At 40.9% G+C, this 19,302-nt stretch overlaps 2 protein-coding genes across 8 annotated transcripts in view; one reads left to right on the forward strand and one right to left on the reverse strand.

Annotated features, from left to right (window-relative positions):
• Positions 1-283: 283 nt before the first annotated feature.
• On the reverse strand, positions 284-9,937 carry COPS4 (COP9 signalosome subunit 4). 4 transcript variants are annotated; one of them, XM_054066398.1, is made up of 10 exons: positions 9,682-9,937; positions 8,470-8,549; positions 7,548-7,699; positions 6,021-6,124; positions 4,871-5,024; positions 3,730-3,880; positions 3,153-3,323; positions 1,732-1,847; positions 1,282-1,366; positions 284-837 (listed from the first exon to the last, which is right to left on the reverse strand). In XM_054066398.1, the coding sequence occupies exons 1-10, from the start codon at positions 9,753-9,755 to the stop codon at positions 704-706; spliced, it is 1,221 nt and encodes a 406-aa protein (XP_053922373.1). In that variant the 5' UTR covers positions 9,756-9,937; the 3' UTR covers positions 284-703. The 4 variants fall into 4 exon arrangements, with proteins under 4 accessions (XP_053922373.1, XP_053922375.1, XP_053922374.1 ...); XM_054066400.1 differs by having other exon boundaries at positions 9,906-9,928; XM_054066399.1 differs by having other exon boundaries at positions 9,641-9,775.
• Positions 9,938-10,062: 125 nt separating this feature from the next.
• Positions 10,063-19,302, forward strand: part of LIN54 (lin-54 DREAM MuvB core complex component) — a 36,105-nt gene continuing 26,865 nt past the window's right edge. Inside the window, exon 1 of one of the 4 annotated variants that reach the window (XM_054066397.1) lies at positions 10,063-10,265. The gene's annotated coding sequence lies outside the window, so the exon portion shown is untranslated. Of the gene's footprint in view, positions 10,266-10,607; positions 10,716-19,302 lie in introns of those variants that run through there. The other 3 variants (XM_054066396.1, XM_054066393.1, XM_054066395.1) reach the window with 3 other exon arrangements.

The raw sequence follows: 19,302 nt of genomic DNA on the forward strand, positions 1-19,302 counted from the left end.
CTTACCTTACATGGCACATGCTATGTTGTCATCATTCATTGTATCTTTGCAACAAGCCCTCTTGCAAACACTGTTCTTTAACAGATCTCTCAGCAACTGTGTGCCCTTCTGCACCAATGCAGGAAAGGGTCAGTACTTCCTTCAGTTAAGATTTCAGACTTGCTTTTTATAAACAGAAGAAAATGATGGTTCTTATTTTCAGGGGCTGAAACTGACAATTCCAAACATACAACTTATTTCAAGATGATGCTTAAGGAAAAAAAAAGTCAGGTCCCTGCAACACTTAAACCAAGTGGCTCATTCCAGCCTTTATTAGAATAATTACAACTAAAAGAAACATGGCACTTACATTTTCACAGCAGGACAAGCATCATAGGAAGTAATGGGCTACAAAGCTACAGAAACATGGTGGAAAAAAAATTAAATAAACTAAACCCAAAACTTGCTGCAGACATTAGTTTCTACATACAACCACAGCTTTTGGGACAGCAGAATGTTATGCAGAGTCAGCAACAGCATCATTCTATGCTCAAGAGAAGCAGGTGACTGTCACACCAAACATGGTATCACCTAATTGTGTTCTAAGCCAGAAGGAAAATAGAAGGTGAGGAAATGAAGGTGGATCACCATCTGGTTCACAGTCCCACTCAGTTCCCTTCTTCCAACACAGCAGATCATCTCCATTCAGAAAACAGCTGCACAGTCACTGAGCCATCTGGGCCTCCATTGCCTGTGCTGTCCATTCCGGGGCTGTCTGACTTATCTTCTCTAGCAGGTTGTTAACCTGGAAACACAGTGACTGAATCTGCTTGTCCCAAGTTGGCAAAGCTTCACGAGCTGAAAAAAAAAAAAAAAATCACCATACAAAACAAATTAAGTCTCTACAATTCCCCAACCGTTTCAACTGCAACCTTTTCTTCTGCCTGAGTCCTTACCCACCTCACGGAGGAAGCCTTCCTTGCAGCTACGTCATGCTCATTTCTGTAGTCAAAAGCTACAATAATTTTAGCTATCTGTTACATGCTCTTAATTCCCGCATTGCAAAGTAGAACTGAACAGAGAACTTCCTGGTGAACCTGTTCCTACAGGGAGATAGTAGATATGTTGCTTGAAGCGTGGTCTTCCATTTAGGCAAACTCCACCATCTGCTGACCACAGCAAGACACAGCAAGCTCACTTCAGGCAAGTTATCGAGGAAACCTAATCTCTTTTATCTTGTAAGTCAGCAACTCAAAAAGCTCACTCTGAAAGGTGCTAAAAAAGTACTGGGGTCGAACTTACTCTCAAAATGCACAATTCCATCAATCTGATCGATGAATCCATTCATGCGACCCTCAGTTATCATCTGAGAAGCTATCTTTTCTGCCTGAAATAATGAAGGGAGAAAGATGTTAGAAACTTCATCCATTCTGGAATAAGCTAAAAATTATTAACACTTAAAAAGTCCTTGAGGGTTTTTCAACACCTCAATACATTGGGGGCGTGAACCTACAGACAACACTGACCATGAAATGATTAGATGTACTACCAGTGGCATCTAACTGCGCTACTGTTCATTCCACATAGTGTACCCTTCCTTCTCATATGCCTGTGTTGTGCTACTTAGCCTTCCTCATAAAATGGAATATTTAATTATTTCCTAATATTGAACTAATTTTCCTAATATTTACCACAGCTATTCTCATGTGTCTGATGCTCCTTGTTCTCACAAAAGATACAGAAAATGGATACCTTAGCTGCAGGGATCTCTAGTAATGCCCCAAGCTCTTCAAAAGTAATGTTGTTGTAAAGTTTGCTTGCAGATAGTAAGTTGTGTTCAATAACAGCTCTGTCCAGGATACTGGAACCTTAGGAATTAAATGAAAAAAAAAAAAAAAATCCATTACTGTAAGACCAAAATACTTGCTTTACAGAGTAGAGCAGATGGAAAGCTTTTTTCTCCCCAAGGGTCACGTGTGCAGAAGGTCCAAATGCATCTGCCTTGCATCAGTACGTAGAAGAAATGGACAAAAAAGAAATGCGTGGTAAGTAGTTGATTACAAGACAGGTAGCTTAAACCCTTTTATTTAATTTCTGGAATAACCAAGTGGAGCCCTTGTTTTTTTCTACAAGACTCAACACTTAAACCAAGGGTGTCTGATCTCCTGTGATCAGTTTCAAGCTTTCTAAACAGAAAGTCTTGCTTTTTTTTCTGTACAGCTGTTAGGGGTACAATTAACCTCTCTCTTACTGTGCATGTACAGTGATAAACCCTCAACTAATTTCTCTCCTCTGGATTTAACTAATTTGCCCATTAAACTCTAGCTGAAGATAAGCACATTATAAAATACCAATTAACCTGCATTCTTTAACTAATACAGACAAACAGTGCAGGCTATGAAAAAACAACAAATTGACCCCATGAAACGACTGCAGCTTATCAACACTAAGTATCTTTAACCAGTTTTCACCTCTGCCATTACACAGCTTTTTGTCCTTAATCAATGAGTACTGTTCACCAGGAGGATGTTCCTGATTAACAGGTATTTCATGCTTATATATTTTTCCATTTAAATATTCTTTTAATTTTGAAAATTGAGACCAGTGTGTTTAGGATTCCCGTGAAGTCATTGGTTCACATTATTTCTCACTGTTCAGAGGTTCCAGGAAAAACAGAGCTAATAAGATGTCAGCAAAAGGGATCAGAAAACAATCTGGAGACAGTGTGAGGTCCAAGTCATCCCTCATCTTCCTGTCAAGTCAGGAAGCAGTTCAAGTAACTTTATCATCTGCACAGACCAGTTACAGCCTACATGCATGTCACGTGTTCCCAGGCATCCTATAGTGCCTTAAAACTGGAGAAGCTCAAAAGGACAGAGAGTCAAAGTATGTGGCAAGGTTAGAAATACTGAGAGGTTGTCAGTGAAGAGGCCTGTACATAGACAAAGAAAGAAGATTTTTACAAGTTATCTTCTAGAAGAGTATTTCAAAACCTTAATAATCAGAAAGATGAACTATGTCTAAGAGACTTTACTATTAAAATATCCTCATGAGGGTAACAGGATGGAAAATAATTTTTCAATAATCATGTAAACAATACCAAATTCTTTTCCATCACTATTTTTGACTATGGATAAACACCTAGCATTACGAGGCTTTAGAGAAATACATACCATCAGCTGTAGTTGCTTTCTGGTGAGGCATTAGCATAGCTGCAAACTCTTGCAGCTGATTTCCACGGATGATTCTGTCAAGATACATTTTCTCCAAGATCCCATAGGCTGCAAGCTGCTGACATCTCTCATCCTTAAAGAGTGTAGCAAGCATGCGAGAACGCTGTTGTCCTAGTAGGGTCAAGAAGAATCCTCATAAATTATTTCCAAAGCAATAAGTATTTAGAGGTAAACAACAGAAAGTTATCATCCTCGTCAATACATGTAATTAACCAACAAAGCTCTACCAAAGAAGGAACTCACTTGTGTTCAGTTCCAAAGCAGTTTTTGCCACTAACTACCTTTTGCATCTTTAGCCAACATGCTACCTTGTCACTGGCAAGTGATCCAGATCACAGCAGTGATCCAACTCTGAGTTAGCAGTATGCCAGCAGGTAACTTTGACACTGTTCACAATTTTGGATTCTTCACTGTGACAAGATTCCCTCCCCACAGATAATGAGTAAGCAGACTTGCTTCAGGGGATATGAAATACTGATGTTGAGTCTTTTATACAAAAATGTAATGTGTACTTTACCTGCTGATGCCAAAATAGTACAATGCAAAGCGTGCTTCAATGCCTCTAGTCGCTCAGTTTCATGGACTATGCTCTTATAGGAGAGCTCATTGTATCTTTGGGCAGCCTCAATGAACTTTCTTCTGTAATCAAGAACTCGAGCATAGCAAACCTAGGAAGAAAGCGTGTCTTGGGAAAAGAAAACTAACAGGTGTGGCTGCATAATATCAGTGTGTACAAGTGGCCACGTTATCAAGTGACAGCTCCCATAAATATCGCTCTACCCCATACTAGGGAAATCTGTGTAAATGAAATATTGTACAGCTCATATTGTACTTATGTACACTTCCACTTCATAACTGACATTTACAGCCAGCACTGAGGTAGAAATTTATACGTTTCAAGTGTTTGCTTTTCCCTTTCAGCGCTGTAACAGCATCTGGTATTTCTTCTCCCCTTCCTTTGTGCTTTTCTAATGCTTACCAAAAATATTTATACTTCCAACGAGGTGCATGTTTTAAAATGTAGTATGAGAGGATAAAAAAAAAAGGAAAATAGAAAACCAACAAACCAAAACCACCACACCATGAGTCACAGCACATGGCACATCTTTCGTGTTGCAGAATTGTAAACATCACCACACTTGAGTGGTACTATCACACTACAGTTCCCACTGCTCACTTGTTACTAAAATGGTTTGAAAAATTAAGTGTACCAACTATACACAGCTAACTTTTACAGATGGAACCTACTACTTAATTAACTACTAGTTAATTACTGTTGGGGGAGTGAGCTTTCGTCATCCCTAATACAGGATGTGATTTTTTCCCCCCCCTTAGATTTAATGTCAAAGGTGGAGGCAATATTCTCAACAATATTTCAGATGTTTTGAAGTCTAAGTTCTATTTTCAATCAGTACTGAATTTCAGTTAGTATTGAATCAATTCGATCAGCATTTAAGGAATCTTTACAGACTTATCTCAAAATCATAAGGAATGTTTAATTATTGCCAAGATCTGGCACTCGAGCTCCCAAAACCATTGAGGAGCTTTTCCTTTTGTCTCTTCTCTCATTATTAAAGTTTCAGTGGCATTGCATAAAAATGTCTTAATGTGGATCATCTCACTTTAAAAAGAGAAAGCAATAAAGCAAGTTAGAAAACCTTATAATGGATTTGCAGCTGTTCATTAGTTGATTCATTCTGAAGCAGGGAAGCTCGATTAATATAAGCTTCTGCTTGAACTGGGTCATCATCCTCCAGATACAGCCTGGCAATTTTCAGGTAGGTCTCCAGTTTATAATCTACGTTGTACTGTCTGTAGAGAAACAGAAAGGCAAGTGCTCAGAGTTGCTACATAGCAATCCGTGTTCTTAAGTGTTCTGAAGATATATCACGATTCTTAAAACACTTGGCAATGTTTGCTTTACCATGCTTTACCATTCCTTAACAGCAAATACTAGCACACTCTGTTCAAGGTAAGGAAATTTGACATGAATGCCAACATAGAATTGGCTCTTACAAACACTGTTAGAAATAATGCTGTCCACCAAGACACAAATATACACTCTAATAATCTGGTTTTAGCAGACTGGAGGTTTGCCACAAGTGATTAGCCACTTGAGTTAGGAAGCAAACTTGCAGTGGAACACATAGGTGCTAAATAAGCAAAACCTACAGCAATTTCTTCTACTGCATACAGAGAAAAAGGACAGGAAGGACAGCCAGAGAAAAATAACAGCAAGCGTTCTAAATTTAAAAAAAATTAAAAATAAAACCAACCCAACCAAGGAACACAAAACCATAAACATAACCCCACAAGAAACCTCAACTCTATTTGTTAGTATCCAGTTTCGAACTGTGTCTTCATTTTCAATTGTAAAAGCAAACACATGGAAGAACTGCCACCTTTCAATAATCTTTAAAAGCATTTTGTACTATCAAAAAGACTGGTTATTAACAAGACTAATAAATAATGCAATGCTTCTTCACTATTTTGACCCACTACTGTTTACTGTAATGTACAGTCATCAAGCTATACTTTTGTCACAGAATCATAGAATGGTTTGGGTTGGAAGGGACCTCAAAGATCACCTCATTCCAACCTCCCTGCCACAGGCAGGGACAATTTCCACTATATCAGGTTGCTCAAAGCCTCATCCGACCTGGCTTTGTCATCTGGCAGTAGTTCTGGCCTGAATTACTGAAACACTAGGATAATATGCAAAACCCAAATTATCACTCACTGGTCTAGTTAAGTAGAAAGGGAGAAAGTATATTTAAAACACAGAACTGTGTCTTACATCACACTTACTTTTGCCCTGTTTCCAAAGGGATTCCCACCAATACTTGTGCTGCATTTCTCCAGTCTTCTTCTTTCTCATAGATTGATGCAAGATGTTGCCTTATTGAAGCAACCTAAACAATAATAAAACCAAAAGCAAATACTATAGAACTTGAATGATTCTGTATTAACTATTCTAACTTTGATATTTGTTTATGAAACAAAAATCAATATCCTAGCTTCACAGATACAGCAACCTGCATGCACGCAGCTCTTCCCACATGAAGAGTCCTGTGTGGGACTCCTGGATCAAGCTCTAAAACTAAGCTTTTTAAACCTAAGTGCTGATTTAAAGCATTTCCATTTACCCTTGTGACAAAAGAAAAAGAGTTTATCTTCAGGGAGCAATAAGTAGTAAAGTTTTATAAAGCCTTTAAAAACATGAAACAAGCCTTTCAAGAATTGGAGTACCAAGATTCACAAAGCATTTCTTCCAGTTATACCTCATATCATGCCTGTGAGATATGAATGAGGTTAACTATGATTAGGTCCTAATGCAGACACTTCTACTTTATAGAGCAGTGGTCAGCAGGTAAAATATCAATGCTTACAATCTGGGTTTTGCAAGTGGAAACGTGTCAAAAAATCATCTGGTGTCTTAGATTTAATTTATGCATAATCTTTATAACATATAGGCAAACGACTTCAGTTAAGACTTGCAGTAATAGCTGCTCAAAGAAACCAAAAGATAAAAAGCAAATACAAATCATGACAGAAGCTGCCTTGCTTTTCTTCTCAAATACTACATCCTAGAGGCCTTTTCTATAAGCATCTTCTCTAAGAACTCTCAGATGATGGTGAATACTCATATAAAATAGCCCCAAAACTGAACTGAACACTTCCAGTAGTTAATTAGTATTGGGATTTCAAGAAAACTTTTTTTACTGGTAAAATAAATATGGCTAAAATACACACGCAGAGATTTATTTTGAAACAAAAGTTATTTGCCAAGATGCTTCTCTCTTTACATAGAATCACAGAATGGTTAGGGTTGGAAGGGACCTTAAAGATCATCTAGTTCCAATGCCTCTGCCATGGGCAGGGATATCCCACTAAATCAGGCTGCCCAAGGCCCCATCCAACCTGGTCTTGAACACCTCCAGGGAAGGGGCATCCACAACTTCCCTTGGCAACCTGTTCCAGTGTTTCACCACTCTCATGGTGAAGAAATCATCTGCCAGTTCCACTAGTTGGGTAAAATGCAACACAGTGAGCATCAGTCTGTCTCTTGACAGTATCTCCAGTAGCTCAAGCATTGTTTCATTGTGAGAAGCCATTTTCTGGTAGCAAAGGAATTACACACCCAGCATTCTGACGAAGAGACAAAGTCTGTATTCTTTGCACAATCCTAAATATTCTCTGCATTTAGCTCAGGTTTCGCAAGTACTGTAATGCAAAATCTGTTTTGAACAGCTCTTCTAAAGGTTTAAAAACAGTCAGCAGATAGGGGGGAAAAATACAAAGACAAGCCTGCAAATCAAAACCCTATCATCTCACCTGCTCTTCAAATGAAATAACTCTAGGCTGTATCTTTTCCAAGGTGAAGTGGTAAATCTCTTTGGCTGTGCTGTCAGGAAGACTTGGAAGATGAGTACAGAAATCAGTCAGTAGCTGACGTGAGATCACTAGACTGACATTCTCGTTCACCACTGGTTCAGAAACACATGGAAGAAAAACACAGGAAGGATGCTCGTCAGTGACTTCACTGTAAATGATCGGGTTTTCTATTAAATTAGAATATTTCCTAAATAGTTATCCAAATGCACAGGTTTTTTTTTTTCTTTGTTTTTAAAACATTATTTTTTCGCTCAGAAACAGTTTCTTTACACTAGAGGTCACCAGAGTTCTAATACCTGAAAAATAACAATGGCTTTCTCATTTTGATTTGTAATTTATAGAGATGTTTCATTCTAAATAACCATTCCCAGCAGCTGAAATATCTTGGATGAAGTAAACCTTTCGGCTAAATTTTACTAGGTTTATTCTTAACTTAAAAAAAATCACAACAGGCACAATTTATAGAGATATTCAACACGTTAAACATCCAATACAACAGAAAAACCTCTAGCCATTTCTTCTTGACAGTTTTTCAAACAACCTGAGAGAGGGAAAAAATGCAATTGTTATTTTTTATACAATTTGGCATCCCGTATCAATTTTAGTATTCAAAAGACACTATGTTTTCACCTTCTGACGCTGTCACACTGACTGGCTGGAAAGCTATAACTTACGAAGCTTATAAGGCCATTCGCCTTTACTTTCTGTGATGTGGTGATGATGGTTCCACTCCTAATTGTGCTTGAGTTTCAACAGGACCAAAATATCACGCACTTATATAGCCTCACACAGAGTTAAAAAATATGCCATCCTACAGACCTCTGACATTCAATGCACAATCAATTATACCAGATGCACTTACTTGCTTCTACAAAAGCTTTGAGAGCTTCAAGTTGTTCTACACCCAGCAACTGAATGGCTTTTTCCAATATTTGACGATATCTGTCCAGATTAAAAAAAATAAAATAAAATAAAAAAAATCACAGGGCACATTTTATCACTAACAAGTTCTGTCTCTCTGCTTCTTTTCTATGTCAGAGCCCTACTTTTGTTTATATTTTCTCTGCCTTTGATTTTTTTAAAGTGTTTGCGCTCAAATGTCAGAAACATTCACCTAGAACTGGAATCAGGCTGCTTTTAAATCCCAGGACTGGATTCTCAGATAACACAGCTCATCATTTTGTTATCTGTCAACACGTGCAATTTTGAAAGTTGGGAGAAAAAAAGAAAAAAAATAGGATAGCACACAGAAAAATTAATGAAAATTGTATTGCTCATGGATAAGATTATTAATAGTCAAATGTTTAAAATGCCATATTCAATGAGAATTTTGGGAGTGGGAGCTAAACAGTATGTTATGGTCACTTGACATGAACACAGGCACAGACTATGCATTTTCAAGTGTTTATGCATACAAAAATAGCAACTCCAGTTTTCATGCTTCATAAAGCTAATTAAACTTTGCCTGTACCAAAACCTCAGTGTGTGCAATACCAGTGAAGTAGTACATTCACGTTGAAGCCACATTTTGAGAGGAACATTCCCAAGATTCTCCACAGAACTCCCGAAAGTGATGCCATTCCTCTAGAAAATAAGCAACTAGGCTGTGACATGAACTGACATCTAACTGAACTCTCGGAGAAGAGAAAAATCTGTATCATGCACCACATTGTGAAGAGCTCAAACTCCAAGGTCTGTCATCCAAACTACCCACTCAATTCTGATTATAACAATAATCATGATGGAACCACCAACACATCCACAGTAGCCGAGGGACCTGCACGCCGTGGCCTGTAACTGCGGGCGGGCGGCCGGACTCGCGGCAGCTCAGAGGCTCCAGCGAAGGGCTGAGGGCACCACCGGCACAGAGCGAGCCGTCACGAGACGAAGAATAAATTAAAAAACACAGAACCACAAAGTGAAATCTTTCTTTCGTTTTTCTTTGTATATAAAGAAGTGCAGCCGCCGAGCGAAAGCCGCCCCGCCAGCCTAGAGCCCGGTGGCGCCCCCGCCCCCCTCCGATGGCCGCTCACCCGCCTCGCCACGGTACGGGGAGACCAGCATCGGCACTCACTTGCCCGCCAGATCCTTGTGAGAGCCGCTGGAGTTCATAAGCTGCGCCAGGTCCTGCCTCACTGCGGCCGCCATCTTCGCCCCCGTCGCGCGCCGCAGGCCGCCTCCTACCACCGAACTGCGCCACCCGCAGGCTAGAGGAGCGCCCGCGTGGTCAGAGCCCCGCCGCCCTCGCTCTAGGCCCCACGCATAGAAACGCACCCGCGCGTAGACTAGCGCGCGTACCCGCGGCCTCGCAGCGGAGCGGGGCAGGGCCGGCTCCTCCCCTCCTAGAGCGGCGCGCGCGATCCCGGAAGCGAGTTCCCCGGCTCGGGCGGGGCGGGCCCGGAAGCGTGGGGCGGGGCGCCGACCGTGGGGCGCTGCGCCGGCGGTTGCCAGGGCGGCGCGGCGCAGTATTATGGGATGCGGCGGGGGAATGGCGCGGGGCGCGTGATTTTGAACAAACACGGCGGCTTCGTCGCGGGCGTCGTCGGCGTCGGGCGCGGCGGAGCAGGGGACAGGGCCGGCGGCGGCGCCGCAGGGCGCGCGGCAGCGACGGGCGTCAGTAACGGCGGAGGAGGACGACGAAGAGCGCCCGCCCGCCTGGTGAGCGCAAGGGCGGGAAAGCGGCGGCAGGAGGGCGAGGGAAGGGGTGCGGGCACGGCCCCGCCGGCGGGGAGGAGCAGCGGGGCGCCGACAGTCGCCCCCTCGCCTGGAAGGCTCCTGGTCGGCCCCGCCGACCCACCCGGGCTGGCGGCGACTGCCGTGCCCACTACCGCGGGGGATGCCTGTGGGCTCCAGGTTGCCGCTCGCCGGGCCAGCCGCACCCGGGCACCGCAGAGCAGCGCGGGGGTCGGGGCGGGCCCGAGGCCCCCTGCTCGGGCCGCGGTTGCCGCACGGGACCCGCCGGTCCGGAAGCCGCGGGGATTTGGCGGCCGGGCGGGGAGGGGGCGGAGCGGGGGCCGGCGGTGACGAGGTGAAAATGGCGGATCTTTCGAAATACGGCGGCCCCCGCTGACAGAGGCCACTGGTCCCCGGCCGCCGCCCGCCGGGGAGGTGAGGCCGGGCTGGGACGGGAGGGAGCGGCCGCGCGGGGCCGCCGCCCGCTGTGCCGTTCTCGCGGGGCGCTGCGCTGCGCCGGGCGGGAGCGGCGGGGCCCGGGGAGAGGGGCCAGAGGTGCTCTCCTTGCTAGACCCGCCAGCGGGGGCCGCCCCAGGACGTGCCGTTTAGAGCTGGGCTCTGTCTACGGGGCTGCGCCCTCGGGCTCCGCCCTGCGGGACTCTTTCCCGAAGTCAGCCAAGTACGAGGGCTTGCCGTTCCCGCAGTGTTCTGTGCGCGACCGGGGCAGCCGCTGACTTCGAAGTGGGTTTAGCTGGACCGTCTTTTGGGGTAGCCCCGTCTTCTCTCTTCATCGCTTTTGCCCCTCACAAGGCTCATTAGCAGTCAGAATGTGTTATTAATTATTTGTGGCCTTGATTTTGAAGCACATTCGTGTAGTAATTACGTAATGTTTGGTATGGAGGTTTTGAGTTCTGGAAAGCACTGCGCCATTGACACCACGTTTACCTCCACTGAAGCGTAGTGTGAACTTCAAAGCTCTCAGGCTGCGGTTTTCAAGTGAAGGAAGAACAGATGTTTTTCAACAGATTTATTCTTCTGAAGAATTGTGTGAAATATATTTCAGTTATTGTAGATAATACCGAATATGGAAAAATAATTTTGGATACTCTTTGCAATGTTTACATAAAGCTGGCAATAACAGGCAATGTCTTGTGTGCGTGCTTCACTTATTCACAATAGCTTTTTGGCTTGTTGAAGATAAAAAGGATAATGGATTATAAGCTGAGAATACTACTTCTGGGAATCCCTTTGTAAAATGCATTGCTCCTGTGTATTTTTAATTTTTTTTAATTCCTCAAGACATCCAGTTCATATATGCATTAGCAAGTGGTTAACTGTTGGTTACATGCCTTGTACAGGCTTCCATCAACCTACAGAGGGATGTATAGCTGTGTTGCTCTGTAGGCCAAGCACCCTGGCTTGGAGGTCATGTTAGAAAATACAGCCTGGCTTCTCTAATGGGTGAAAAAGGTACTTTCATCCTTGTTGTAACATGGTTAAGTTTCAGAAGTTTGTTATGCAAGGTTGATTGTTCAGATTGTGTACCCAGAACTGTCTGCTGTTGAGGCCGGACCTGTCACAGCCGATTAACTCCAGATCAATAAAGATGCTGCTAGGATGTTTTTCACAGTAAATCCTAAAGAACAGTAGCATGTTCTTCTTTTCTTAGCATGTAATTACCGGTTTGTTGACATATAAAACTTTTTCGCTGTTGGTTTTCCTATTAAAATGGAAGCGTAAATTACTCAGACCTTGCCAAGGGAAGAAAGATTGAGGATCTCCTCATAACTGGCATGTAGGCAAGTGGTTTGTTTGCCTCAGTCATTCTTAAAAAGAAAACAGGTAGCACTTTATAAACATAGCAGTAGTGACATGAGCTAATCTTTTCTTCCCAGCAAAAACCTTATGTGTAATATAAAACTGTCATGTCCATATCACTTTATAACTGTTACTTTAAACATAAAGGAGTTGCTAATTTGTGTACCTTGCCCCTTCCTCTAATATGCTGCCCACAGTTGTATGTGTGGTACATCATGTAGGGAGAGTTCATTTAACAGAATGTAGAGTAATGGGAAGGGGATGGTGTGTATTGGTTGAGTGAATTATGGTTGCCTTGGGAACTATTATTTTGAATTTTGTGACTATAGGTAGTTAAATTTGGTGAAGAACACCTGATATCTTCTTAGTATTCCTTGTAACTGATTAAAAGAGACCTATTTACGTATTCAGCATTTGATAAGGAGTAAGGTGGGGGTTTTTTTTACTTGCTATGGGTTGCCATTTGTATTGTATTTGATAAATCTAGAACCATGATCCTCTGGGAAGTGCGTGAACTGCCTCAGTGTCTTGTCTTCTGCACAAAATGGAAATTATTTTGTGTTCCACATGCATATTTTGTTACTGTGCTGAAACAATTTTCTTTCACTCTACATTTATGTGTGCAAACATGGTCAGTTTGCAGTATTAGATGATTAATTGTTCCACTTAACTTTGTTAATTGTAGCTTTTTTTGGGATTAATCTTTTTTTTTTTTTTTTGTTTCCTGGTGTATTTTTTAAGGCAATCTCAAGCTCAGTAAACTTAAAAGATGCTCTGTCGAAAAAATGGAGGGGAGCCGACTTGTGAATTTTTTACCGTTGCTACTGGAATGGCTGGGAAAAATAAGAGCTTGTTTTCTCTATTGAACAACAACATGAGTTTTGGTGTTATGTCAGCAAAAAAGATGTAGGTTAAATAAAAAGCTTTGGCAAGTTGTTTGTCCTAGATTCTTAACAAAAATTCTTTATGTCCTTGTCATTGTGAGTTTTTACAATTGCTTCTGCTTCTAGTATGTTTTTATGACTGCAAAATAAACTTATGCTTTGGAAGAGAGTTATTTCTTAGTTGTTCAAATAGTAAGAACCTAAACTATCCTTGGCAGTGCAGGTGCTATACAATTTTTCACAAACTTGTGCCATAGTCATTTAACTTATATTGCTGCCGCTCAGTTGGTTTTGATTGACAGTAGAGTTTTACACAGAGCTCTTTGGGTTCACAATCTGAGCTGGATTCTGGGGGAATTTACTGAGGTGCTGAGACACCCTCAGACGTAGATGCATCCAGCTCATTGTTTTAACACAGGGTAGGGACTGACTGGGTCAACTGAGTCGCAGCAGATCTTGCCAAGGCTTCAGTGTCCCATTATATGTAACACTGTTACAGTCTCTAATCTGCTAAATTATAGACCATTGGCAAAAGCTTTTGTGTATACAAAGTTGTCTTTGATGTAGTGAAGAGGGAAACTATATGCAAGGTGATCCTCCAACATTAAAAAAAAAAAAAGTTTTCCATATAGTAACATAGTTAAGGCTTTGCTTATAATTGTTTCTTCCTTTACTAATTCTGAGAATGAGGTGGGCCTTCTGGATCCTTTTCAGCTCAGTCAATGTAATGGTGACTTGCCCACTGGTGGTAGAGCATGTTTGTTTTGGAAGTCAGATTGGGATGGTTGCCCTGTAAGGACAAACAGATACATTGAGCAGCTTGAAAGGTTCATGCAAAGGAACTGTTCCTTCCAGGTGGACCTTGATATTCTGTTGGAATGAAGAATCTACAGGGATAGAGTAAGATACAGTGAATATCTCTGTGTCATTTGCAGGTTGTAAGAGGTCATGTTATCCTAGTCACTGAAATGCTTCTCTTTGGCTGGTCCTGACTGTATGATTTTTTTCTTTTTTTTTTTTTTTTTTTCTTTTTGAGGTGTTTGTCCAGAAGCTTAACTGGTGGTTTTCTTATGTACCTCTAATGAGACTTACCAGTTTGTGTTTCAGATGCTCTTCACTGTTTTATGTTATGATAAATGAGACTTCTGAGTTTGAGAAGTCTGCATATGAAGTCATCATGGTTCTGGAGCAGAGGTGAAGATTTCACTGAAATCCCCATTTCCCCAGTTGAATTGATCTCTTGACTCAAGATCTTAATGTGGAATTTCATTCCATAAAAGCCAGCCAGCTATTGCATGATCCTGGTTATTTAAATAAGTTTTCCTGAAAACGAATAAGGAGATGCTTTATCTAGAAATAAGTGGGAGGGAAGGGGTAATGGTGTTCTTTGACATCTGAACCAAGCTATGGTTTGTCTGCAGGTGAGCTATTTATCTTCAGCTCAGTCCATCTGCAAATAAATATATTCTATACTTAAGTGTTGTCATGTTTAAGGCTGATAGAGCTGCTGAGATCTGCAGCTAGAAGCATGTTTTCTGGCAAATCACTACAACATACCTTTTTGAGCTATTTTTGCCTTTCTTCAATGCTCCATTGGACTCAAAAATTAAGAGAGCCAACTTAGATTTCTAGGATAAGTTTAAAAAGAAACAGTGGCCATAACAGCTTTCACTACTGTTCAAATCTTGACAGGAGTACTCTGAAAGCATTGCAGTTTAGAGGCTTGGATTATTTTTTTCTGTGCAATATTAGCATATTTTTGGAAATTAAATACCACACTGAAATCAGTGTTGCATGTGTATTTGTTTTGGTTAGAATGAACTTCATGTACTGCACATTCTGATTGGGCAACACTGCTGAAATATGCATGTAATACGCCACATAATCATTGTGCTCCCTAGTTTGTGAAGTCTCAATAAAACTGGTAGATTAAGATTCTGTTGTTATGAACCTTTGATCTGTACTGGGACTGGTGACATTTTCATCGATGACATAGATAGCAAGATTGAGTGCAACCTCAGCAAGTTTGGAGATACTGAATGCTGCAGTTGACGCACCAGAAGGCCAGGATGCCATCCAGAGGGACCTGGACAAGACGGAGAAGTGAGCCTCTGTGAACTTCATGAGGTTCAACAAGGCCAAGTGCAAGGTCAAGCACCTGGGTCAGGGCAATTCTCAGTTTCAGTACAGGCTAGGGGATGATAGTGATTGAAAGCAGTCCTGCAGAGAAGGACTTTGGGGTACTCATGGATGAAAAGCTGCACATGAGCCAACAGTGTACACTCACAGCCCAGAAGGCCAACCGTATCCTGGGGTGCATCAAAACAAGTGTGGCCAGCAGGTCAAGGGAGGTGATTCTGCCACTCTGCTCGGCTCCAAGACCTCACCTGGAATATGTATCCAGTTTAAGAGCCATCAGCGCAAGGGACATGGAGCTGTTGGAGCAGGACCAGAGTACAGTCCTGAAAATAATCTGAGGGCTGCTCCTGTCCTACAAGGGCAGGCTGAGAGAGTTGGCGTTGGTCAACCTATCCCTGGAAACATTCACAATCAGGTTGGATGGGGCTCTGAGCAACCTGATCTAGTCAAAGATGTCCCTGCTTCTTAAGAGGAGTTGAACTAGATGACCTGTGAAGATCCCTTCCAACCCAAAGCATTCTCTGATTCTACAGTAAATAAAGTGCCAAAAGGCACTCTTGGTGAAATTGCTGGCAGCAAGCCTAATATTAAAGGGGCCTATTATAATAACACCTGTTAAGTCTGTGGGGAACTTGATATCAAGTCTATAATGGCAGCTTTCATGCTTGTTAAGAGTGTTCTGGGTGTTGATACTGCTGTGTTCTGAATTCTTCTGTAGCCCAATTTTCAAGAGGTGTCTGGAATTTGGAAAGCAAGACCAAGCTATATTTAAGAGACTGAAACCTGTGTTTCCTGGGCCTAGTGATAAGTACTCTTCACGTTTGTTGGGATTTTATTTTCAATCAAGCTAAGTTGACTACATAGATATTCATTTTAACTTCAGATTCTCAATGACTTAATTTTGGCCTCTTAATCATTGCAGAAAATAAAGTAATTAGAAGTTATTTTAGGGGTTATTTCTTTTGGTCTCACCACAACATTTGCATAGAACATAAGGTTAGAAATGCTTTATTGCATGTAAAGGCCCTGAAATCTGCAAACCCTGCAAAATCTGGATTGTTCATAGCAATGAACATCTTCAGAATGTTTAATGATCATAAGAGCACCTGTGCGGTTTTGTTTCTCAGGTTTTGTGCTACTGTATGTTGCGGAAGTGACTGAAACTGGCATGCAAACTAAGGGAAGGGTGAAGGGAAATGTGCTTATTTTTGGTTTCTGTTATATTTTTAGTTTTCATGAAACTCTGCTTGAAAGTACAACATTGCTTCCAGTTACAGAAGGGAAACTAAACTGCTCTGGAATGTTCTGCTGCAATGAATGTTATTTCCAGTTCTTCCATGTAAAGTTGCTCTAAGTAAGGTGTGTGCTAAACAGGCAATGTTTAAGACTTTAACCATACCATGATAAAGTGACCTTCAACACTCCTTTTTAAGAGAAAAGGAGAATGTACAAATGTGTGTGGATTCACTTTCTTTGGTCAACAGCATGCGTATGTTGGTATTCAGAGCATAAAGGGCTATTCTAAATTACTTCTCTATTTCTGCCCTCTTACCCAAGACGTGACAGTAACTTGGAAAAATAATACATACATATCAATGTTCTTTTACTTCTGCAGAACATTGCAGTGTCAGATCAGTGGGCAATATTCAACTTGTAGTAATGCCTTTGATCTTTAGGGCGCTGTGGAATTTACTTAGCACTAGTGAGGATCAGACCCTTAAAGAGTAGTAAGTGGTTCTAGAGAATCAGATTTATCATCAGCTTGCTGATCCTGGTCTATCCTCAGAATGACACTGAAGTCTTAACTTTTCAGTTTGCTGCAAGTCACAAACGCTGAAAGTGTTGCTGATGGTTATGGCATTGCAGATTTGAAATGTAGACGTGGCTTGAAATGTAGATTAATCGTTAGTTAAATTATATGCTTTGCCTCCTTCTTAATGGATGTTTAACTAGCGTGAGACCTAGGTAACAGCTGTCAACTATGCATGGGGAAGTAATTTGACCTTTAAGTGGTTTAGTTTTCTGCATACTAATGATTCTGGGTGAATGCTTGGAGTTTTTTGTTTGCTGGTTTGGGGTTGGGTTTTTTTCAGTAATACTACTCAGTACCTCATAATGGCTAGAACTTTCTTAATCATCTATTTTGTAATCAATAGTACATTTGGGCAACGTAATATTTCCTTCTTGTGGTAAAAAAGGGTTGTCTGATCCAGAGTTGATATCAGAGTGTTTTAAAATGCTGATTTGCTATCAAGCAATGCACTCACATATAACATAATTCAACTGTTTACAATTTGTATGATATGCTGCTTTTATCAAAAACTTAGTTGTGGCTTTTTTTCCTCTTTCTCGCTAGCTTTCATTTCACCTGAAAGGTTCTCTGTGGCTCATGGGGATTTTTGGTTATGTCCTATATCTTTTTTAGTTTTGATTATAAAAATTGCTTTTGTTCTCTGTGTGTGTAATGTAATTTCTGTGGTAGCATCCTGTGATTCCTTTTATGTGAGAATTAATTTTGATGTGAAAAAAACAACTACAGGTCACAGGATAGCTGAATCTTAAAGTATATTTGTAACAGCAGTTGTGGTGAAAGAAGATACTGTTGTGTTGCGTGCACCACTTCTAAAACTTTAGGTATGATCAATTAAAGATATTTATGGTGAAGTCAGTGAATTTCATATCAGTATCTTGGTTAAAAACATTTCTGTTCTTAAGACAACAGGACTTTTTTTGCTAACAATGGTGGCATTCTTTATCCTCTTCCTTATAAATCCCATTTATGACATATTATATATAATATTCTTTGTGACTATCAAGTATAGAGATCTGTGCTATGGGTGAGATGTCAGCAGTGGCTCGCTCAAGCTTTTGTCCCTGCATTCCTCCTAACAGTACTTGGCATTTTTCAGAGTTGTTGCTCCCAGACTTTGCTGATGATATGATTTACTCCCTAATTTTTTTTGTATGCATTTGACTGGTTGTGTGTATTGGGCTATGCTGGGACAGTCTTTTCTTAGCAAATCTTCGCTATGCTAATTTCTTCTTGAGCTTTTAATTTAGTTTTATTGTCTTTTCTTTTGTAGGCTAAAAATATGTTTTTGATAATCTGATCCTAGAATATTAGTGGGCTGGCCTAGTCGGATAGCGTGCTTATCCACTTCCTTGGTTTAGATTGTTTCTTTTTCTTCAGGTTTTGAGCTACAGAAGTGTAAACAGTTGCAGATGCATCTTACTGGGTGCTTATAGGTACAGCTCTCACATTATCAGGTGACTCAGAATAATTGCTGAAGAAAAGGAAACTTTCAAATCTTTTTAAATGTTAAAATAATTCTCTACCCTGTCTTGAAGATCTCAAAGCTGTTAGAATCGTAAAAGAAGTTGCCATGCTTTTACGGTTGGAAATAACTTTAGTAGAAGACCTGGAAAAATGGAAACAGTGCATGTTTGGTATAAAATCATTAAAAGAAATAAACAGCCGATCTCTTGAGAAATCCTGGATAAATACCTAGAAGTAAAATTTACTGGGATATTGAAGCTGCCTTTGACACCAGCAGCCTCTCATATAGCTAGCATGAGAGTTTTGTTGTTGTATTTCATGTATCTATGATATTTTAGACGCATTCAATAAGCAATAAAGAAACAGTACAAGTGCATTGTGTTGTGGTTCTGTTCTTGTTGATGATACTAGCCTGAATATGTTAACGGAAGCCAGCTTAAAATTATGAGACTGTATAACTGTAAATTCTTCCAATGTGATGACCATAAGCTGTTAAGCCAGTAACCATACCTAGTGTTTCTCTTCTTTTAATTTGTCAGTTTCCGATTCCAGATTTGATGTGTTTTTCTTCTGCATTCTCGCTTGCAAGTGGTTTATTTGAAGTTGGAATACTGTTTAAACACCTGACTCTGTACATTTTAATATAATTATCTTTTCAACTAGATATGAATGTTTAATGACCATTTATTGCTTTGTAACATAAACAAATACTAAGAATAAAGAATATTGTTCTGGTTTGAGCTAGAGTAGAATTTGTTTTCTAACTTTTCAGCTAAGCCACATTTAAATAACTTTATTTTCTGAGAGTTAACTCTATGTTTTTCAGATGGTGTTTCTCTCTAGAAGTGGTCACGCAGGGCATCAGTATGCAGGAAGGCTATTGCTTATACTTATTCTTATAGAA

The sequence above is a fragment of the Cuculus canorus genome, chromosome 4 (assembly GCF_017976375.1).
Source record: "Cuculus canorus isolate bCucCan1 chromosome 4, bCucCan1.pri, whole genome shotgun sequence".
Taxonomy (NCBI): domain Eukaryota; kingdom Metazoa; phylum Chordata; class Aves; order Cuculiformes; family Cuculidae; genus Cuculus; species Cuculus canorus.

Coding starts and splice junctions, on each gene's coding strand:
- COPS4 (XM_054066398.1), bottom strand. CDS start 9,755: ATGGCGGCCGCAGTGAGGCAGGACCTGGCGCAGCTTATGAACTCCAGC. Junction 6,125..7,547: donor TTATTTCATTTGAAGAGCAG/GTGAGATGATAG, acceptor ATTATTGTTTAG/GTTGCTTCAATAAGGCAACA. Junction 3,881..4,870: donor AGCTGCAAATCCATTATAAG/GTTTTCTAACTT, acceptor CTTTCTTCCTAG/GTTTGCTATGCTCGAGTTCT.